Source organism: Salvelinus alpinus, chromosome 3 (assembly GCF_045679555.1).
Source record: "Salvelinus alpinus chromosome 3, SLU_Salpinus.1, whole genome shotgun sequence".
Taxonomy (NCBI): Eukaryota; Metazoa; Chordata; class Actinopteri; order Salmoniformes; family Salmonidae; genus Salvelinus; species Salvelinus alpinus.
The window spans coordinates 91,881,426-91,903,534 of NC_092088.1; the positions used below are offsets into that span (position 1 = coordinate 91,881,426).

At 42.6% G+C, this 22,109-nt stretch overlaps 1 protein-coding gene across 1 annotated transcript in view; it reads left to right on the top strand.

Moving 5' to 3' along the window:
- eys (eyes shut homolog) overlaps window positions 1-22,109 on the top strand; it is a 506,958-nt gene that overhangs the window by 307,770 nt on the left and 177,079 nt on the right. The window contains exons 37-38 of the mRNA XM_071394489.1: window positions 3,694-3,806; window positions 6,959-7,773. Coding sequence (XP_071250590.1) covers window positions 3,694-3,806; window positions 6,959-7,773 — 928 coding nt within the window. The remainder of the gene's footprint in view (window positions 1-3,693; window positions 3,807-6,958; window positions 7,774-22,109) is intronic.

Consider the following 22,109-nt stretch of genomic DNA (forward strand, 5'->3'; position numbering starts at 1 on the left):
AGCAACAGTCTAATACAGTATTGTAGTGATGTGTGTCCTGGCAGCCTACCTTATTGAAAGCAACAGTCTAATACAGTATTGTAGTGATGTGTGTCCTGGTTACCTACCTTATTGAAAGCAACAGTCTAATACAGTATTGTAGTGATGTGTGTCCTGGTTACCTACCTTATTGAAAGCAACAGTCTAATAAAGTATTGTAGTGATGTGTGTCCTGGTAGCCTACCTTATTGAAAGCAACAGTCTAATACAGTATTGTAGTGATGTGTGTCCTGGTTACCTACCTTATTGAAAGCAACAGTCTAATACAGTATTGTAGTGGTGTGTGTCCTAGTTACCTACCTTATTGAAAGCAACAGTCTAATACAGTATTGTAGTGATGTGTGTCCTGGTTACCTACCTTATTGAAAGCAACAGTCTAATAAAGTATTGTAGTGATGTGTGTCCTGGTTACCTACCTTATTGAAAGCAACAGTCTAATACAGTATTGTAGTGATGTGTGTCCTGGTTACCTACCTTATTGAAAGCAACAGTCTAATACAGTATTGTAGTGATGTGTGTCCTGGTTACCTACCTTATTGAAAGCAACAGTCTAATACAGTATTGTAGTGGTGTGTGTCCTAGTTACCTACCTTATTGAAAGCAACAGTCTAATACAGTATTGTAGTGATGTGTGTCCTGGTTACCTACCTTATTGAAAGCAACAGTCTAATACAGTATTGTAGTGGTGTGTGTCCTAGTTACCTACCTTATTGAAAGCAACAGTCTAATACAGTATTGTAGTGATGTGTGTCCTGGTTACCTACCTTATTGAAAGCAACAGTCTAATACAGTATTGTAGTGGTGTGTGTCCTAGTTACCTACCTTATTGAAAGCAACAGTCTAATACAGTATTGTAGTGATGTGTGTCCTGGTTACCTACCTTATTGAAAGCAACAGTCTAATACAGTATTGTAGTGGTGTGTGTCCTAGTTACCTACCTTATTGAAAGCAACAGTCTAATACAGTATTGTAGTGATGTGTGTCCTGGTTACCTACCTTATTGAAAGCAACAGTCTAATACAGTATTGTAGTGGTGTGTGTCCTAGTTACCTACCTTATTGAAAGCAACAGTCTAATACAGTATTGTAGTGATGTGTGTCCTGGTTACCTACCTTATTGAAAGCAACAGTCTAATAAAGTATTGTAGTGGTGTGTGTCCCAGTTACCTACCTTATTGAAAGCAACAGTCTAATAAAGTATTGTAGTGGTGTGTGTCCTTGTTACCTACCTTATTGAAAGCAACAGTCTAATACAGTATTGTAGTGATGTGTGTCCTGGTTACCTACCTTATTGAAAGCAACAGTCTAATACAGTATTGTAGTGGTGTGTGTCCTAGTTACCTACCTTATTGAAAGCAACAGTCTAATACAGTATTGTAGTGATGTGTGTCCTGGTTACCTACCTTATTGAAAGCAACAGTCTAATACAGTATTGTAGTGGTGTGTGTCCTAGTTACCTACCTTATTGAAAGCAACAGTCTAATACAGTATTGTAGTGATGTGTGTCCTGGTTACCTACCTTATTGAAAGCAACAGTCTAATACAGTATTGTAGTGGTGTGTGTCCTAGTTACCTACCTTATTGAAAGCAACAGTCTAATACAGTATTGTAGTGATGTGTGTCCTGGTTACCTACCTTATTGAAAGCAACAGTCTAATACAGTATTGTAGTGATTTGTGTCCTGGTTACCTACCTTATTGAAAGCAACAGTCTAATAAAGTATTGAAGTGATGTGTGTCCTGGTAGCCTACCTTATTGAAAGCAACAGTCTAATAAAGTATTGTAGTGATTTGTGTCCTGGTTACCTACCTTATTGAAAGCAACAGTCTAATACAGTATTGTAGTGATTTGTGTCCTGGTTACCTACCTTATTGAAAGCAACAGTCTAATACAGTATTGTAGTGATGTGTGTCCTGGTTACCTACCTTATTGAAAGCAACAGTCTAATACAGTATTGTAGTGATGTGTGTCCTGGTTACCTACCTTATTGAAAGCAACAGTCTAATACAGTATTGTAGTGGTGTGTGTCCTAGTTACCTACCTTATTGAAAGCAACAGTCTACTACAGTATTGTAGTGATGTGTGTCCTGGTTACCTACCTTATTGAAAGCAACAGTCTAATACAGTATTGTAGTGGTGTGTGTCCTAGTTACCTACCTTATTGAAAGCAACAGTCTAATACAGTATTGTAGTGATGTGTGTCCTGGTTACCTACCTTATTGAAAGCAACAGTCTAATACAGTATTGTAGTGGTGTGTGTCCTAGTTACCTACCTTATTGAAAGCAACAGTCTAATACAGTATTGTAGTGATGTGTGTCCTGGTTACCTACCTTATTGAAAGCAACAGTCTAATACAGTATTGTAGTGGTGTGTGTCCTAGTTACTTACCTTATTGAAAGCAACAGTCTAATACAGTATTGTAGTGATGTGTGTCCTGGTTACCTACCTTATTGAAAGCAACAGTCTAATAAAGTATTGTAGTGGTGTGTGTCCTAGTTACCTACCTTATTGAAAGCAACAGTCTAATAAAGTATTGTAGTGGTGTGTGTCCTTGTTACCTACCTTATTGAAAGCAACAGTCTAATACAGTATTGTAGTGATGTGTGTCCTGGTTACCTACCTTATTGAAAGCAACAGTCTAATACAGTATTGTAGTGGTGTGTGTCCTAGTTACCTACCTTATTGAAAGCAACAGTCTAATACAGTATTGTAGTGATGTGTGTCCTGGTTACCTACCTTATTGAAAGCAACAGTCTAATACAGTATTGTAGTGGTGTGTGTCCTAGTTACCTACCTTATTGAAAGCAACAGTCTAATACAGTATTGTAGTGATGTGTGTCCTGGTTACCTACCTTATTGAAAGCAACAGTCTAATACAGTATTGTAGTGGTGTGTGTCCTAGTTACCTACCTTATTGAAAGCAACAGTCTAATACAGTATTGTAGTGATGTGTGTCCTGGTTACCTACCTTATTGAAAGCAACAGTCTAATACAGTATTGTAGTGATTTGTGTCCTGGTTACCTACCTTATTGAAAGCAACAGTCTAATAAAGTATTGAAGTGATGTGTGTCCTGGTAGCCTACCTTATTGAAAGCAACAGTCTAATAAAGTATTGTAGTGATTTGTGTCCTGGTTACCTACCTTATTGAAAGCAACAGTCTAATACAGTATTGTAGTGATTTGTGTCCTGGTTACCTACCTTATTGAAAGCAACAGTCTAATACAGTATTGTAGTGATGTGTGTCCTGGTTACCTACCTTATTGAAAGCAACAGTCTAATACAGTATTGTAGTGATGTGTGTTCTGGTTACCTACCTTATTGAAAGCAACAGTCTAATACAGTATTGTAGTGATGTGTGTCCTGGTTACCTACCTTATTGAAAGCAACAGTCTAATACAGTATTGTAGTGATTTGTGTCCTGGTTACCTACCTTATTGAAAGCAACAGTCTAATACAGTATTGTAGTGATGTGTGTCCTAGTTACCTACCTTATTGAAAGCAACAGTCTAATACAGTATTGTAGTGATGTGTGTCCTGGTTACCTACCTTATTGAAAGCAACAGTCTAATAAAGTATTGTAGTGATGTGTGTCCTAGTTACCTACCTTATTGAAAGCAACAGTCTAATACAGTATTGTTTCTGTCGCCCTAAGGGAGCCCAACCCTTCTCCAACTACACCGGCTGCGTTGAAATAATTGAAATTAATAAGCTGCGGGGATTCTACATATCCAGTGCCGTTGCCGGCAGCAACGTAGACAACTGCAGGTAAAATAATTAGATTTTCAAAGAGTCACTGGACTTAATAATATTTGTTTCCCTCTTTTGGGGCCGATTTGTCCTCCAGTGTTCCTGTTTGAAAGAAATAAAGAACTGTATTTTCTCTCCTGGGATACGTGCACATGCATGCATCACGCACATACACACTGACACACTCACATGTTCACTCAAACACTGACACACTCACATGTTCACTCACACACTCACATGTTCACTCACACACTGACACACTGACATGTTCACTCACACACTCACATGTTCACTCACACACTGACACACTGACATGTTCACTCACACACTCAAACACTCAAACACTCACACACTCAAACACTCAAACACTCACACACTCACACACTGACACACTCACATGTTCACTCACACACTCAAACACTCAAACACTCACACGCTCACATACTCAAACACTCAAACATTCACACACTCAAACACTCACACACTCACACACTCAAACACTCACACACTCACACACTCACATGTTCACTCAAACACTCACACACTCACACACTCAAACACTCACACACTCACACACTGACACACTCACATGTTCACTCAAACACTCACACACTGACACACTCACATGTTCACTCACACACTCACACAATCACACACTCACACACTGACACACTCACATGTTCACTCACACACTCACACACTGACACACTCACATGTTCACTCAAACACTCACACACTCACACACTCACACACACACACAGGCACGCAGGCGCATACAGACATCAATTATTTTTGACAATCTCAAAGCATGTTTACATGCAAGGTGTGGGTGGGTGGACAGCCGTATATAAAGTGCTATAACATTATAGTGTGTGGTAAATTCCTTCATCAGTTGTATCACCAACAGTAGATACAGTCTGTAGTGGCGATTCCCTATGAACTGCCACTGGCACAGGAGAGAGCTGTCCATAACATGTCCACAAAAATCAGCTTTCCAAACTTGACTCTTTTTGGGGTGAAGTTCTCATTTATTGCGCATATAAAATATAAATTGCTCCAAAACACATATTCCTATAGAAAAGGTGCAGAGAGATGCATTCTATAAACTGTATCTGTGATACGGTAACAACTGCATGTGCTCTCCTCACCTGTGATAACCCTTCCTGGTCACCAGTGTTACCTATATATACACGTGACCCATGACCCCTCTAGTGTACAAAACAAGTAAAAATAACCCTTGACAGACAACCCATACACAACACATAAACAGGCCAAAACGGCTCCTACACAGTCAATATGTGATGTGACCATTCTCTGAACACCACAGCCATGGAATGGAACACCATGGTGTAGAACAATGGGGTTCCATTGGTTGAAGGCTTGTTCGTAGTGTTCTTAATTGGAGCGTGTTGATTGGATGGGCTGCTGCACTCACTGTGACACACACGCACACACAAAGAGATGCTCTGCTTTTTTGACACCACACTCCACAAAGCAAGTCCTGCAGGCTCTAGTTTTATCTTATCTTGATTATTGTCCAGTCGTGGTTGACTGCTGCAAAGAAAGACCTAGTTAAGCTGCAGCTGGCCCAGAACAGAGCGGCACGCCTTGCTCTTCATTGTAATCAGAGGGCTAATATAAATACTATGCATGTCAGTCTCTCTTGGCTAAGAGTTGAGGAGAGACTGACTGCATCACTTCTTTTTTTAATAAGAAACATTAATGTGTTGGAAATTTCAAATTGTTTGCATAGTCAACTTACACACAGCTCTGACACACACACTTATCCCACCAGACATGCCACCAGGGGTCTTTTCACAGTCCCCAGGTCCAGAACAAATTCAAGAAAACGTACAGTATTTTACAGAGCCATTACAGAGTGCATGGAACTCCCTTCCATCTTATATAGCGCAAGTGAACACCAAACCTTGTTCAACGCCTCTCCCCCATGTGACCTACTTGTGGTGTGTATGTACTGACATATATGTGGAACTAATAGACGCACACACACACACGTTGTAAAATCTTTTGTCTGTCATTTATTTTTCGTGATGCTTCGGACCCCAGTAAGACTAGGTGTTGTCATTGGTGTCGGCTCTCTGATTCAGAGGGGTTGGGTTAAATGACTCCTGCACCTCTCTGATTCAGAGGGGTTGGGTTAAATGACTCCTGCACCTCTCTGATTCAGAGGGCTTGGGTTAAATGACTCCTGCACCTCTCTGATTCAGAGGGGTTGGGTTAAATGACTCCTGCACCTCTCTGATTCAGAGGGGTTGGGTTAAATGCGGAAGACACATTTCAGTTGAATGCATTCAGTTGGACAACTGACTAGGTATACCCCTTTCCCTTTGCCTTACCTAATGGGGATCTTAATAAATCAACACACTGTGTTAAAAACCCTTGATGATGCCTGTGTGTGGATTAAATTAGGGCTGGTCCCAAATGGTACTATGTTCCCTATTTAGTGCACTAACCTACTTTTGACCAGATCCCATAGGGTTAGGCCAGTGTGCACTATGTAGGGGAATAGGCTGCCTTTTGTGACTCACCCTATATGTTGAAATTCCTAAATATCTGCCCATTGTGGAAGTAACGAATTGATTTGGTTCCTGTGGGATCGCTGCAGTTAAACCATGAATGTATTATGATGCCTCTGTTACTAGGAGGCAGAAAACACTGACCTTCATCACATGACTAACACGTATCTCATGGAGGGCCTGTATACAGACAATTAGGAGTTGTTTATCTCAAAACCTATTTTCAGGACAGTGGTCTTGGTTGTTTTTATTGATATCACTGCATTATGTATTTGCTGTGTTAAATCTATATTTGGATTCAACAGAGTGCCTCCTTGTGAGCCCTTACAAAACTATTTTTCACTCTACTGGTCAATGCCAATTGATTTTCTGGTAACGTTTTACATGAAGATATGTACAGCTTTTGAGTCATACTGTTAATACTGCCAGTGCAGCCTTAAGCTCAGTATTCCTTGGCAAGAGGCTAAGTGACAAGCACACAATTTCAACTGTTTATTGTAGCTATATAAACTAGAAACTAATAATGAACAGTTTCTAACCTACTTATAGTGTTAGAGTCCTTTATAATGTATACTTCATGTAAAGTCTTCCTTTCTTTTGGTGAGTTATTGTATTCTATTAATACTATTCCAGGTCCCGATGGGCCCCACCAGGTACCCCAGATGCCTTCACTAGAAGCCCATATGATTGGACCACCAGATCCACCACTAACACTCCCAGAGCCAACACATCTGTATGGACCACCCAATCTGCCACCACTCTGAGAGGTCAAGGTTCAGCAGGAGTCAACACATCTGTATGGACCCAGCCACCACCATCCCGACCACCACCAGTTCCTACCCGCCCCTGGCAACTGGCTCCTACCCGTCCCTGGCAACCAAGTCCAGTTCCTACCCGCCCCTGGCAACTGGCTCCTACCCGTCCCTGGCAACCAAGTCCAGTTCCTACCAGTAGCTGGCAACCAAGTCCAGTTCCTACCAGTCCCTGGCAACCAGGTCCAGTTCCCACCCGTCCCTGGCAACTAAGTCCAGTTCCTACCCGTCCCAGGCAACCAACTCCTACCCGGCCACCATCAGTCTCTACCCATCCCTGGCAACCAGTTCCCACCAGTCCCTGGCAACCAGTTCCTGTTCAGCCCGCTCAACCAGCGCCTACCCGGCCTCGGCCACTACTGCCAGCTCCTACCCGGCCCTGGCAAACAGCCACTATCCGGCCTCGGCCACCACTGCCAGCTCCTACTCATCCCTGGCAACCAGCTCCTACCCATTCCCCACCACCAGCCCCTACCCAGCCACCAACAGCTCCCACCCAGCCACCACCACCACCAGTCTGCCATACTGCCCTCTGTCTTAACGGTGGGACCTGCCATGAGCTGCAGAGGCCCAGTGGAGCTCTGTCCTTCTACTGCGACTGCCCCCTACACTTCACTGGACGCCGCTGTGAGAAAGGTAGGTCTCTATGATTCTGTTACATACTATTTACACTAGGTAGCATACACGTAGAATAAAGCAGTGTATTGGCACTAAAAGTGGAACCACTTTGGTCACATATGCTCCTAAATAATTTGCTGTGCGACCTGGAATTTTAATTTGGGAACACCAGTGCGCCTAGAATTAAAATCACCCAGATAATAATTGTTGTAATGATTAAGCTTCGCTTTACCGCGGCCTCCGAGTGCCATAGAGTCCTCTCTCTCCCTCTGCGGCTGCTTGCTTCCTGGTTTCGGACCGCACACACCAAGCCCCGCCTCCTGTCACTCAAGCAGACAGTACACAGTTCCTCCATGCTGTTTATTCTCTCAGCATGCTGTCAATTTATCCACTCTACCAAAACAAGAACGATGCTGCTTTCCACATTGCTTCTACATATGAATCCAGATGTTTTCTATGTTATACTATTATTTTGTGTATCTTGCTCTGTACAAAATGCAAATTAGTTAGTTACGGTAGCTAGCATGTGCCTAACATAATGCTAATCGCTAACTAGCTAAATGCCTTTGAGCTAAATACTCTAGCTGTGGCAAAGCAAACGTTAGATCTAATACAGGTTGCTACCAGTAGTGATCAGCATGTTGTTTGTGCTATGGCATGTTCTGAATCAGGTAGCCTATTTTTTAAATATTTGTCCAAATATAACATCTATTAAAATGTAATTAGGGTCCCCTGGGAAACACTGACAAACACTTTGGTTCCTACCCTGTCATAACTTCTACCTGGCTTTTCCATGTGTTTTCATGCCAAACAACACCAACCATAGAATTACAATGATCATTCTATTTCTAAGATTCAAACAGTTTACACCAGTGTTTTGATCTAAATCGCAAGTCAAATCGCAATTATATATTTTTCCCATATCGCCCTAACAACCTGGTAGCTTTACCAGTAAATGCAAACATTTGGTGGGACAGAAAGAAAGGAAAAGTCATATTTTCTTCCTGAAAGGAAAAGTAATTTTTTTCTTCATGAGAAGTGCTTCAAAATGAGTTAGGATTCACATCGGGCCCAATGTAGGCTATGTCTCAATCAATTAAAAATTATGTGGTGCGCCTAACTTTTTGAAGATAGGAGAACCAGTCCTACCAAATAAAAATGGTGTGGTGCTCCTAACTTTTTGAAGATAGTAGAACCAGTGCTATAATTCCGAGCCCTTTGTATTGGGCATGCTTTCTATGTGGTATGCTACTGTAGTAGTATGGACATTTATCTGGGTTCCTCTGTGAGAAAGGTAGGCTTCTAATACCCATTTCACCCTTTTCACACTATCATGCCACTCAACCCGTAGGCCCACTGTGTTTACTCTAATATCTTCCTCTCACATTGTCCATTCCTGCACGTTTCCAACAACTAAGGTGGTGGATCCGTAACCAAACCAGCACAGGAGAGCTTGGCTCGGTTAGGCTCAGCTCATTCATGTGAAAATGATATACTGTAACTCTCCCAGACCTCCACACTGTCTCAGTAGTTCCCTCTGTAGCCTACAGCCACTCTTGGGATCACTTCCTCTTTTCAACCAAAGGCCTCAGAGGAATAAAGATTTAATACAAATTGGGAATTAGGATTAAAAATAGTAATCCACACTGAGTGACTGACACCACGACTGTGTCCCAAATGGAACCCTATTCCCTACATAGTGGGCCCTGGTCAAGAGTAGTACACTTTATATGGAATAGGGTTCAATTTGGGACATAGCCCATAACACCAGTTGAGTGAGTGAGAGAAACAGACAGAGAAACAGAGAGGGAGAGAGAGAGAGAGAGAGAAATAGAGAGAGAGAAAAATAGAGAGAGAGAAACAGAGAGAGAGAGAGAAACAGAGAGGGAGAGAGAGAGAAACAGAGAGAGAGAGAGAAACAGAGAGGGAGAGAGAGAGAAACAGAGAGAGAGAGAAACAGAGAGTGAGAGAGAGACACAGAGACATACAGACAGACAGGTTTAGTATTATAAAGGATGTCAATTATTCATAGTGCGTCTAATGAAAGGATCCATACGAGCCGCTTGGCGTTGATCATCCCAAAGCTCGCCCATGATCACATTTAACCCTCGCTGCAAATGAGAGTATGACCTTGGTACTCACATCGCAGATGCCAGATTCTGTGTCTAACTCCCTCCATCCCCCCACACCACCCTACTACCACCCTGCCACTCTGAACTCTTTGGATTCTGTGTCTGACCCCTCCATCCCCACCTCCCACCTACTACCACCCTGCTACTGCAAACCTTTATCATTTGACAGCAATAGAGAAATTGAGACCCTGGAGATGTGAGAGAGGGTGGAGGGGAAGTGCAGAGTTTCCCCTCTCAGCTAGAGAGAGAGGATTGAGAACTAATGATACCTGACACCTCCCTGGATGTAGCTGCTATCTAGAACCAAAAAGGGTTATTCGGTTGTCCCCATAGGAGAACCCTTTGACGAACCCCTTTTGGTTCCAGGTTGAACCGTTTGGGTTCCATGTAGAACCTTTTCCACAGGGTTCTACCTGGAACCAAAAAGGGTTCGTCAAAGGGTTCTCCTATGGGGACAACCGAATAACCCTTTTTGAAGCCTTTTTTCTAAGAGTGAACGGGTCTCTCTGGTCTTCCCTGGCTAGCACACTTACTGGCTACTTACTAGAGCTGTCTACTGTCTTACTACACATACTGGCTACTGACTAGAGCCACTGTCCTATGAGCAGGGTTGGGTCAATACCATTTACATTTCAGTCAATTCAAAAAGTTCACTGAAATTCCAATTCTCTTTGGAATTTGGTTTTGGTTAACTTTCTCTTTGGAATTGGAATTTGGTTTACTTTCTGTATTGACTCGAATTGAAATGGAATTGACCCCAATCCTGCTTCCGAGGCATAAACACATGCTAGGGTACTGAGTAGGGTTGGTACTATAGAAATATAATTTCTAGAACGGTACGCCACATTCAAGTCAACATGTACACATGTGGGGTACTGAGTAGGGTTGGCACTATAGAAATATAATTACTAGAACGGTACGCCACATTCAAGTCAACATGTACACATGTGGGGTACTGAGTAGGGTTAGCACTATAGAAATATAATTGCTAGAACGGTACGCCACATTCAAGTCAACATGTACACATGCTAGGGTACTGAGTAGGGTTAGCACTATAGAAATATAATTACTTGAACGGTACGCCACATTAAAACTTCTTATGGCTGCATCCCGCTACCGGGATCGATATGACAGCAGCCAGATAAAGTGCAGGGCGCCAAATAAAAAAAACAGAAATCTCATAATTAAAATTCCTCAAACCTACATGTGTCTTATATCATTTTAAAGGTATTCTTGTTGTTAATCCCACCAAAGTGTCCGATTTCAAATATGCTTTTCAGCGAAAGCACTACAAACGATTATGTTAGGTCACCATCAAACCACAATAAGGCCAGCCATTTTTCCAGCGAAAGATAACAGTCAGAAAAAGCAGAAATAGAGATAAAATTAATCACTAACCTTTGATTATCTTCATCAGATGACACTCATAGGACTTCATGTTACACAATACATGCATGTTTTGTTTGATAAAGTTCATATTTATAACAAAAAATCTGAGTTTACATTGGCGCGTTACATTCACTAGTTCGTTTCAACAGAAATACTCATCATAAATGTAGATGATAATACAAGTTATACACATGGAAATATAGATATACCTCTCCTTAATGCAACCGCTGTGTCAGATTTCAAAAAAACTTCACTGAAAAAAGCAAATCATGCAATAATCTGAGACGGAGCTCAGAACAATAGCCAAATTAGCCGCCATGTTGGACTCAACAGAAACCAGAAAATACATGATAAATGTTTCCTTACCTTTGATGAACTTCATCAGAATGCAGTCCTAGGAATCCCAGGTCCACAATAAATGCTTGATTTGTTCGATAATGTCCGTTATTTATGTCCAATTAGCTACTTTGGTTCGAGCCTTCGGTAAGCAATTCCAAAGTCAGAAAGCGCCTCCACTATAACGTGACGAAATGTCCAAAAGTTCCGTAACAGTCAGTAGAAACATGTCAAACGATGTACTGAATCAATCTTTAGAATGTTGTTAACATACATCTTGAATAGCGTTCCAACCGGAGAATTACATTGACTTCAGAAGAGCGATGGAACGGACGTCCTACTCATGTGAAGGCGCATGGTGAATGCGTGATCAGCTCGTGGAAGTGATTACTCATTCCTGTCTCCTTCGGCCCCCCTTCACATTAGAGTCATCAGACAAAGTTCTGTTGACTCTTGACATCTAGTGGAAGCCGTAGGAAGTGAAAACTCATCTATATCTCGCTGCAATTTCAATTGAGAGCTTGGTTGAAAATCTGACACCTCAGAAACAATTCAAACAGGAAGTGGAACTTCTCAGGTTTTAGGCCTGCCATATGAGTTCTGTTATACTCACAGACATAATTCAAACAGTTTTAGAAACTTCAGAGTGTTTTCTATCCAATATGAATAATAATATGCATATATTAGCAACTGAGACTAAGGAGCAGGCCGTTTAATATGGGCACCTCTGTGCACCTTTCATCCAAGCTACTCAATACTGCCCCCTGCAGCCATAAGAAGCTTAAGGTCAACATTTCTGTATTTTGTGGACCGGCAGCCGTATTGACTATACCCATGAGGGGGCTTATGGGCAATTCCAAGGTAATAGAGTGATGCTGAGACTCTGATTTTTCACTTTAAAATGTATATCAAACAAAAACAAATGATTGCACTGTTAAACAAACCATGCAACTCTCTGCACAAGTACCACTTTTAACAATTTCCACTGAAAATGTACTTGAAGAACAGTGCAGATGAAAAGTTTGGTAACAGAATGACGGTTTGTACTGTTGGTGCCCTCATTCTATTACCAAACTTTGCATCTGCGCTTGGTTACCGTGGAATTGCCCTTATCCATTCTAGTAGTAATTATATTTCTATGGCTTCTGAGGCTCACAGCCTCACACACATGCTGGGGTTGGCTGGGGCTCCTACTGACCCTGTGGTTAGTAGGTATAAAACACATGTTGGGGTTGACTGGGGCTCCCACTGACCCTGTGGTTAGTAGGTATAAAACACATGCTGGGGTTGACTGGGGCTCCCACTGACCCTGTGGTTAGTAGGTATAAAACACATGTTGGGGTTGACTGGGTCTCCCACTGACCCTGTGGTTAGTAGGTATAAAACACATGTTGGGGTTGACTGGGGCTCCCACTGACCCTGTGGTTAGTAGGTATAAAACACATGTTGGGGTTGACTGGGGCTCCCACTGACCCTGTGGTTAGTAGGTATAAAACACATGCTGAGGTTGGCTGGGGCTCCCACTGACCCTGTGGTTAGTAGGTATAAAACACATGTTGGCTGGGGCTCCCACTGACCCTGTGGTTAGTAGGTATAAAACACATGTTGGCTGGGGCTCCCACTGACCCTGTGGTTAGTAGATATAAAACACATGTTGGGGTTGACTGGGGCTCCCACTGACCCTGTGGTTAGTAGGTATAAAACACATGTTGGCTGGGGCTCCCACTGACCCTGTGGTTAGTAGGTATAAAACACATGTTGGGGTTGACTGGGGCTCCCACTGACCCTGTGGTTAGTAGGTATAAAACACATGTTGACTGGGGCTCCCACTGACCCTGTGGTTAGTAGGTATAAAACACATGTTGGGGTTGACTGGGGCTCCCACTGACCCTGTGGTTAGTAGGTATAAAACACATGTTGGGGTTGACTGGGGCTCCTACTGACCCTGTGGTTAGTAGGTATAAAACACATGCTGGGGTTGACTGGGGCTCCTACTGACCCTGTGGTTAGTAGGTATAAAACACATGCTGGGGTTGACTGGGGCTCCTACTGACCCTGTGGTTAGTAGGTATAAAACACATGCTGGGGTTGGCTGGGGCTCCCACTGACCCTGTGGTTAGTAGGTATAAAACACATGTTGGGGTTGGCTGGGGCTCCCACTGACCCTGTGGTTAGTAGGTATAAAACACATGTTGGGGTTGACTGGGGCTCCCACTGACCCTGTGGTTAGTAGGTATAAAACACATGCTGAGGTTGGCTGGGGCTCCCACTGACCCTGTGGTTAGTAGGTATAAAACACATGTTGGCTGGGGCTCCCACTGACCCTGTGGTTAGTAGGTATAAAACACATGTTGGCTGGGGCTCCCACTGACCCTGTGGTTAGTAGGTATAAAACACATGTTGGCTGGGGCTCCCACTGACCCTGTGGTTAGTAGGTATAAAACACATGTTGGGGTTGGCTGGGGCTCCCACTGACCCTGTGGTTAGTAGGTATAAAACACATGTTGGGGTTGACTGGGGCTCCCACTGACCCTGTGGTTAGTAGGTATAAAACACATGTTGGGGTTGACTGGGGCTCCCACTGACCCTGTGGTTAGTAGGTATAAAACACATGTTGGGGTTGACTGGGGCTCCCACTGACCCTGTGGTTAGTAGGTATAAAACACATGTTGGGGTTGACTGGGGCTCCCACTGACCCTGTGGTTAGTAGGTATAAAACACATGTTGGGGTTGACTGGGGCTCCCACTGACCCTGTGGTTAGTAGGTATAAAACACATGTTGGGGTTGACTGGGGCTCCCACTGACCCTGTGGTTAGTAGGTATAAAACACATGTTGGGGTTGGCTGGGGCTCCTACTGACCCTGTGGTTAGTAGGTATAAAACACATGTTGGGGTTGACTGGGGCTCCCACTGACCCTGTGGTTAGTAGGTATAAAACACATGTTGGGGTTGGCTGGGGCTCCCACTGACCCTGTGGTTAGTAGGTATAAAACACATGTTGGGGTTGACTGGGGCTCCTACTGACCCTGTGGTTAGTAGGTATAAAACACATGTTGGGGTTGACTGGGGCTCCCACTGACCCTGTGGTTAGTAGGTATAAAACACATGCTGGGGTTGACTGGGGCTCCCACTGACCCTGTGGTTAGTAGGTATAAAACACATGTTGGGGTTGACTGGGGCTCCCACTGACCCTGTGGTTAGTAGGTATAAAACACATGTTGGGGTTGGCTGGGGCTCCCACTGACCCTGTGGTTAGTAGGTATAAAACACATGTTGGGGTTGACTGGGGCTCCCACTGACCCTGTGGTTAGTAGGTATAAAACACATGTTGGGGTTGACTGGGGCTCCTACTGACCCTGTGGTTAGTAGGTATAAAACACATGTTGGGGTTGACTGGGGCTCACACTGACCCTGTGGTTAGTAGGTATAAAACACATGTTGGGGTTGACTGGGGCTCCTACTGACCCTGTGGTTAGTAGGTATAAAACACATGCTGGGGTTGACCGGGGCTCCCACTGACCCTGTGGTTAGTAAGTATAAAACACATGCTGGGGTTGACTGGGGCTCCCACTGACCCTGTGGTTAGTAGGTATAAAACACATGTTGGGGTTGACCGGGGCTCCCACTGACCCTGTGGTTAGTAGGTATAAAACACATGTTGGGGTTGACTGGGGCTCCTACTGACCCTGTGGTTAGTAGGTATAAAACACATGTTGGGGTTGACTGGGGCTCACACTGACCCTGTGGTTAGTAGGTATAAAACACATGTTGGGGTTGACCGGGGCTCCCACTGACCCTGTGGTTAGTAGGTATAAAACACATGTTGGGGTTGACTGGGGCTCCCACTGACCCTGTGATTCTTGCTCGTACAATATGCATATTATTATTAGTATTGGATAGAAAACACTCTCTAGTTTCTAAAAACGTTTGAATTATGTCTCTAAGTGAAACAGAACTCTTTTTACAGCTCATTTCCTATCCGGAAGTGAGATTTCCAAAAAGCGAAGTGTCTCTTCAAGAGCTTGTCTATAAAAGGTCATGTCACTTAGGACTGTAGAAACACGTCATACACCTTCCTCTGGGTGTCATGCGGAAGTGAGAGCAGAAATCAGTTGATTATCTCTTTCAGAGAATGCATACACCCTCTTGGAGTGAGAGGACGGTCATTAATTTTTTTTTCTGAGGCGCGAATTTGGACCTGGACTCTCCACCTGGAAAACGGTCGTTATAGATGAATATGACCCCTGGCTTCGATTTTTTTTGATACATGTCACAATATCATCCTAAAGTATGTTTTTTCAATATAGTTTAATTATATTATTGAAATTTATTCGTGACTTTATACGTGATGCGTTTGAAGACGAAGGAGAGGTTAGCGCAGTAAGGCCAGTGTGCTTGCTAATTCAAGAGGGAAATAGTTCTTCTGGATCCAAATAAAGACGGTTCTGAACAAAAGACCCCTTGTACAACATTCTGAATGAAGATCAACAAAGATAAGGACCCAATTTGGGATGCTATTTCATATATATCTGTCGAACTGTGCTATGCTACCGTTTGCTTTGTTGTGATGTTAGCTATTGTAGTAAGCTAATATGACGATATATTGTGTTTTCGCTGTAAAACACTTAAAAAATCGGAATTATTGGCTGTATTCACAAGATCTTAGTCTTTCATTAGCTATCCACCATATATTTTTCTGAAATGTTTTATGATGAGTAATTGGGTAGTTGACGTTGGTGTCTGTAATTACTATGGCTGCTTCAGTGATATTTCTGACTGTAGCTATGCTGGTAGCTATGATGGTAGCAGTAATGTAAAACTGATTTATAGCTCAAATATGCACATTTTTCGAACAAAACATAGATTTATTGTGTAACATGTTATAGGACTGTCATCTGAGGGAGTTTTTTCTAGGTTATTTAGGTTGGTTCTAGGTTAGTTAGGTTGGCTTGTGCATGCTACTTGCATCCTACTTGTGCTGTGAAAAATGTCTGTCCTCTTTTTTATTTGGTGGTGAGCTAACATAAATATATGTGGTGTTTTCTCTGTAAAACATTTAAAAAATCGGACATGTTGGCTGGATTGACAAGATGTTTATCTTTCAAATGCTGTATTGGACTTGTTAATGTGTGAAAGTTAAATATAAAAAAAAAAAATAGATTTTGAATTTCGCGCCCTGCACTTGAGCTGGATGTTGTCATAGGTGTACCGGCGTCGGGCTTGCAGCCATAACACAATGAACATATGATTCATATGAGTCAGTATCTAGATGTGACTGTTCAAACCATTCATATGAGTCAGTATCTAGATGTGGCTGTTCATATGAGTCAGTATCTAGATGTGGCTGTTTGAACTGTTCATATGAGTCAGTATCTAGATGTGACTGTTCAAACCATTCATATGAGTCAGTATCTAGATGTGACTGTTCAAACAGTTCATATGAGTCAGTTGTAGGAGCAGACAGTCAGAACCGGCACTAGGTATATCTATCAGTATAGGCAGGTCAGCCACCAGACAGACAGTCAGAACCGTGCACTAGGTCTATCTATCAGTATAGGCAGGTCAGCCACCAGACAGACAGTCAGAACCGTGCACTAGGCCTATCTATCAGTATAGGCAGGTCAGCCACCAGGCAGACAGTCAGAACCGTGCACTAGGCCTATCTATCAGTATAGGCAGGTCAGCCACCAGACAGACAGTCAGAACTGTGCACTAGGCCTATCTATCAGTATAGGCAGGTCAGCCACCAGACAGACAGTCAGAACCGGCACTAGGCCTATCTATCAGTATAGGCAGGTCAGCCACCAGACATCCTATCTATCGGCAATCAAAAACGGTATCTCACAATGCAATGTCTCGTATCTTGAAATTTCTTGTCTTGCAATGTCTTGCAACTTCAGTAAAGCAGGGCCTATCATCAATGAATAGGCTAGGACATTCTACAAGCAACCAACCGAAGACTGTACAACAGACCAAAGACTGAACACACACTCGCATCATTAGTGTAGACAGGGAGTAAAAGGCAAAGTGAGAGGTTTTACTCTCGCCAAAATATGTCCAAAATAAGCCTTTGGACCTAAGCTTGTCTGCCTTCCTGCCTCTGGGACAAAGACTTCCATTGTTAGGGCGAAGACCAGTGGTGTATAGTAATTAAGTAAAAATACTTTAAAGTACTACTTAAATCGTTTTTTGGGGGTATCTGTACTTTACTATTTAAATGTTTTACTTTTACTTCACTACATTCCTAAGGAAAATAATGTACTTTTTACTCCATATATTTTCCATGTCACCCAAAAGTACTCGTTACATTTTTTATGCTTAGCAAGACATGTCAAATTCATGCACTTATCAAGAGAACAGCCCTGGTCATCCCTACTGCCTCTGATCTGGTGGACTCACTAAACACAAATGCTTTGTCTGTGAATGATGTCTGAGTGTTGGAGTGTGCCCCTGGCTATCCGTAAATAAATAAATAAACTGAAAATGGTGCCGTCTGGTTTACTTAATTATTTGAAATGATTTATACTTTTACTTTTGATACTTAAGTATATTTCAGCAATTACATTTACTTTTGATACTTACTTATATTTAAAACCAAATACTTTTAGACTTTTACTTATGTAGTATTTTACCGGGTAACTTTCACTTTTACTTGAGTCATGTTCTATTAATTTACTTTTACTCAAGTATGACAATTGGGTACTTTTTCCACCACTGGCGCATCTTGTCATTATATACAGATCTCTGTCGAAGAGCATGAGCAGGCAAGCCAGCACGAGGGAGAGAGAAGAGTGGGCAGGCAGGCCAGCACAAGGGAGAGAGAAGAGGGGGCAGGCAGGCCAGCGCGAGGAAGAGAGAAGAGGGGGCAGGCAGGCAAGCGCGATGGAGAGAGAAGAGGTGCAGGCAGGCCAGCACGAGGGAGAGAGAAGAGGGGGCAGGCAGGCCAGCACGAGGAAGAGAGAAGAGGGGGCAGGCAGGCCAGCGCGAGGAAGAGAGAAGAGGGGGCAGGCAGGCAAGCGCGAGGGAGAGAGAAGAGGGGGCAGGCAGGCCAGCGCGAGGGAGAGAGAAGGGGGGGCAGGCAGGCCAGCGCGAGGGAGAGAGAAGGGGGGGCAGGCAGGCCAGCGAGAGGGAATGTCTTGATAATCTGTATCTTGCAATTTCTTGTCTTGCATGCCTCGCAAGTTCACCAAAGTAGCCTAAAGTCGGGTGTACACTTTGAGATTTTGAGATCAGAGAGTGCGTTCTCAGATGTTATTAGTCTCTCTAGCTGCCTCAGCAAAGCAACAGAGTCCCCCAAATGATCTCCAGTGCTGCAATGGGCTAGCTCATTTATAGCCTACATGGATACAGCCCCATCTGTCCCATGGGAAATAAATACTATATAATCACCCAGACCCTTTAAGGAATTTCTTTGAGCTTTTAATATTAGTATGCAGCCTAACCCCGCTTAATGTGTGCAAAGTCTCTCTCCGCAAGGCCCTAACATATTTTATATACATAACTTGACCTATACTAATGAGTGAGATGTGCTTGGTGACAAATGTGTTTCTAATATTTTCTTTCAGCAGAGCTAGCTAGCTGGTAGATGCAAATATAGGTGTCTAATATTGATTGAGCAGAGCTAGCTAGCTGGTAGATGGAAATAGAGGCGTCTAATATTGATTCAGCAGAGCTAGCTAGCTGGTAGATGGAAATAGAGGTGTCTAATATTGATTCAGCAGAGCTAGCTAGCTGGTAGATGGAAATAGAGGCATCTAATATTGATTGAGCAGAGCTAGCTAGCTGGTAGATGGAAATAGAGGCATCTAATATTGATTCAGCAGAGCTAGCTAGCTGGTAGATGGAAATAGAGGCATCTAATATTGGTTGAGCAGAGCTAGCTAGCTGGTAGATTGAAATAGAGGCGTCTAATATTGATTCAGCAGAGCTAGCTAGCTGGTAGATGGAAATAGAGGCATCTAATATTGATTCAACAGAGGTAGCTAGCTGGTAGATGGAAATAGAGGCATCTAATATTGATTCAGCAGAGCTAGCTAGCTGGTAGATGGAAATAGAGGTGTCTAATATTGATTCAGCAGAGCTAGCTAGCTGGTAGATGGAAATAGAGGCATCTAATATTGATTCAGCAGAGCTAGCTAGCTGGTAGATGGAAATAGAGGCATCTAATATTGATTCAACAGAGCTAGCTAGCTGGTAGATGGAAATAGAGGTGTCTCCAGAGAATAAAAAGGAAGTACTAGATGAACTCTTAACCTGGATGTATTTTATCGTGTCACAACATGTCAAAAGTAGTACCGTGTATTTGGTAATTTACTGTCATATGCACTGAGTATACAAAACATTAGCTACACCTGCTCTTTCCATGACAGACTGACCAGGTGAGTGCTATGAGCGGGAAGCACTGGAGTCAACATGGGCCAGCATCCCTGTGGAAAGATTTTGACACCTTGCAGTCCATGCCCCGATGAATTAAGGCTGTTCTGGGGGTGCAACTCAATATTTGGAAGGTGTTGGGTCACAGTGGAGAAGGGTTCTTACAATAGCCCAAAATGTGTTACAGGAATATTCAAATGAAATGATATTCAAAAACTCTGATATTATTTTGTGATACAGAACCTTTACCGTGGTCCTAAGAGGAAAGGTTTATCTTCCTTATAAATGAACAGTCGATAACATCAACATACACTCTTAGAGAAAAAAGGCAAAAGGTTTCCGAAAAGGTTCTTCAGCTGACCCCATTGGTCGGAGAACCATTTCTGGTACCAAAAGGGTTCTACCTGGAAACATAAAGGGTTCTTCAATGGGTTCTCTTATGGGGACAGCTGAATCACTTTTTTAGGTTCTAGAGAGCACCTTTTTTTTCTAAGAGTGACGAAAAGAATTTGTAATGAAAGAATAATAATCAACTAAACAACTATGAGATCCATTCACTTCTTCTCCTGGAGTTTGTTTTCCCAGACGTCCATTAATGCCTCTCTATAGCCTATACCACGGTTCATCACACTCGTAACGCTGCCCTCCCCTAAACACCAGCGCCCCATTCCCTATATAGTGCACTACTTTTGACCAGGGCCTATGGGCTATCCCATAGGGTTCCGGTCCAAAGTAGTGCACTATGTAGGTAATGCGTTGCCATTTGGGACTCATCCCAGCGCTGGCATGCTGCACTATTTTATGCTGAGTTAAACAGATTGGTATAGCGTTGAAAGGCATCCCAGTCCCAGCGTATTAACCACGGTGCAATCTCATGTGACGCACTGAGCACTCTGCTAGTGATGGGCTTCGCTAGTCAGTCCCACTTCGTCCCTCATACACTCGCGCTCACACACATGTACACACACACACACACATACACACAGACAATGTTTGACACACTCACACTCACACACACTGATAGCCTGAAGTTTGAAGTAGAAGTCTGAAGGCTGTTAGATGCTGACAAAGTCCCTGGTCTAGAAGTGTATTATTGTACCACAGTAATATGTCTGTACCTCAGCATCTTAGTATATTATTGTACCACAGTAGTATGTATGTACCACAGCAACTTAGTATATTATTGTACCACAGTAATATGTCTGTACCTCAGCATCTTAGTATATTATTGTACCACAGTAATATGTCTGTACCACAGCAACTTAGTATATTATTGTACCACAGTAATTTGTCTGTACCACAGCAACTTCGTATATTATTGTACCACAGTAATATGTCTGTGCCTCAAACTTTGTATAATATTGCACCACAGTAATATGTCTGTACCACAGCAACTTAGTATATTATTGTACCACAGTAATATGTCTGTACCTCAGCAACTTAGTATATTATTGTACCACAGTAATATGTCTGTACCACAGCAACTTAGTATATTATTGTACCACAGTAATATGTCTGTACCTCAGCAACTTAGTATAATATTGTACCACAGTAGTATGTATGTACCACAGCAACTTAGTATATTATTGTACCACAGTAATATGTCTGTACCGCAGCAACTTAGTATATTATTGTACCACAGTAATATGTCTGTACCACAGCAACTTAGTATATTATTGTACCACAGTAATATGTCTGTACCTCAGCATCTTAGTATATTATTGTACCACAGTAATATGCCTGTACCACAGCAACTTAGTATATTATTGTACCACAGTAATATGTCTGTACCTCAGCAACTTAGTATATTATTGTACCACAGTAATATGTCTGTACCTCAGCAACTTAGTATATTATTGTACCACAGTAATATGTCTGTACCGCAGCAACTTAGTATATTATTGTACCACAGTAATATGTCTGTACCTCAGCAACTTAGTATATTATTGTACCACAGTAATATGTCTGTGCCTCAGCAACTTAGTATAATATTGTACCACAGTAATATGTCTGTACCTCAGCAACTTAGTATATTATTGTACCACAGTAATATGTCTGTACCACAGCAACTTTACGGGGTGACAACAACACTGCTGCATCCTCTCACATATTAGATTAAGTCA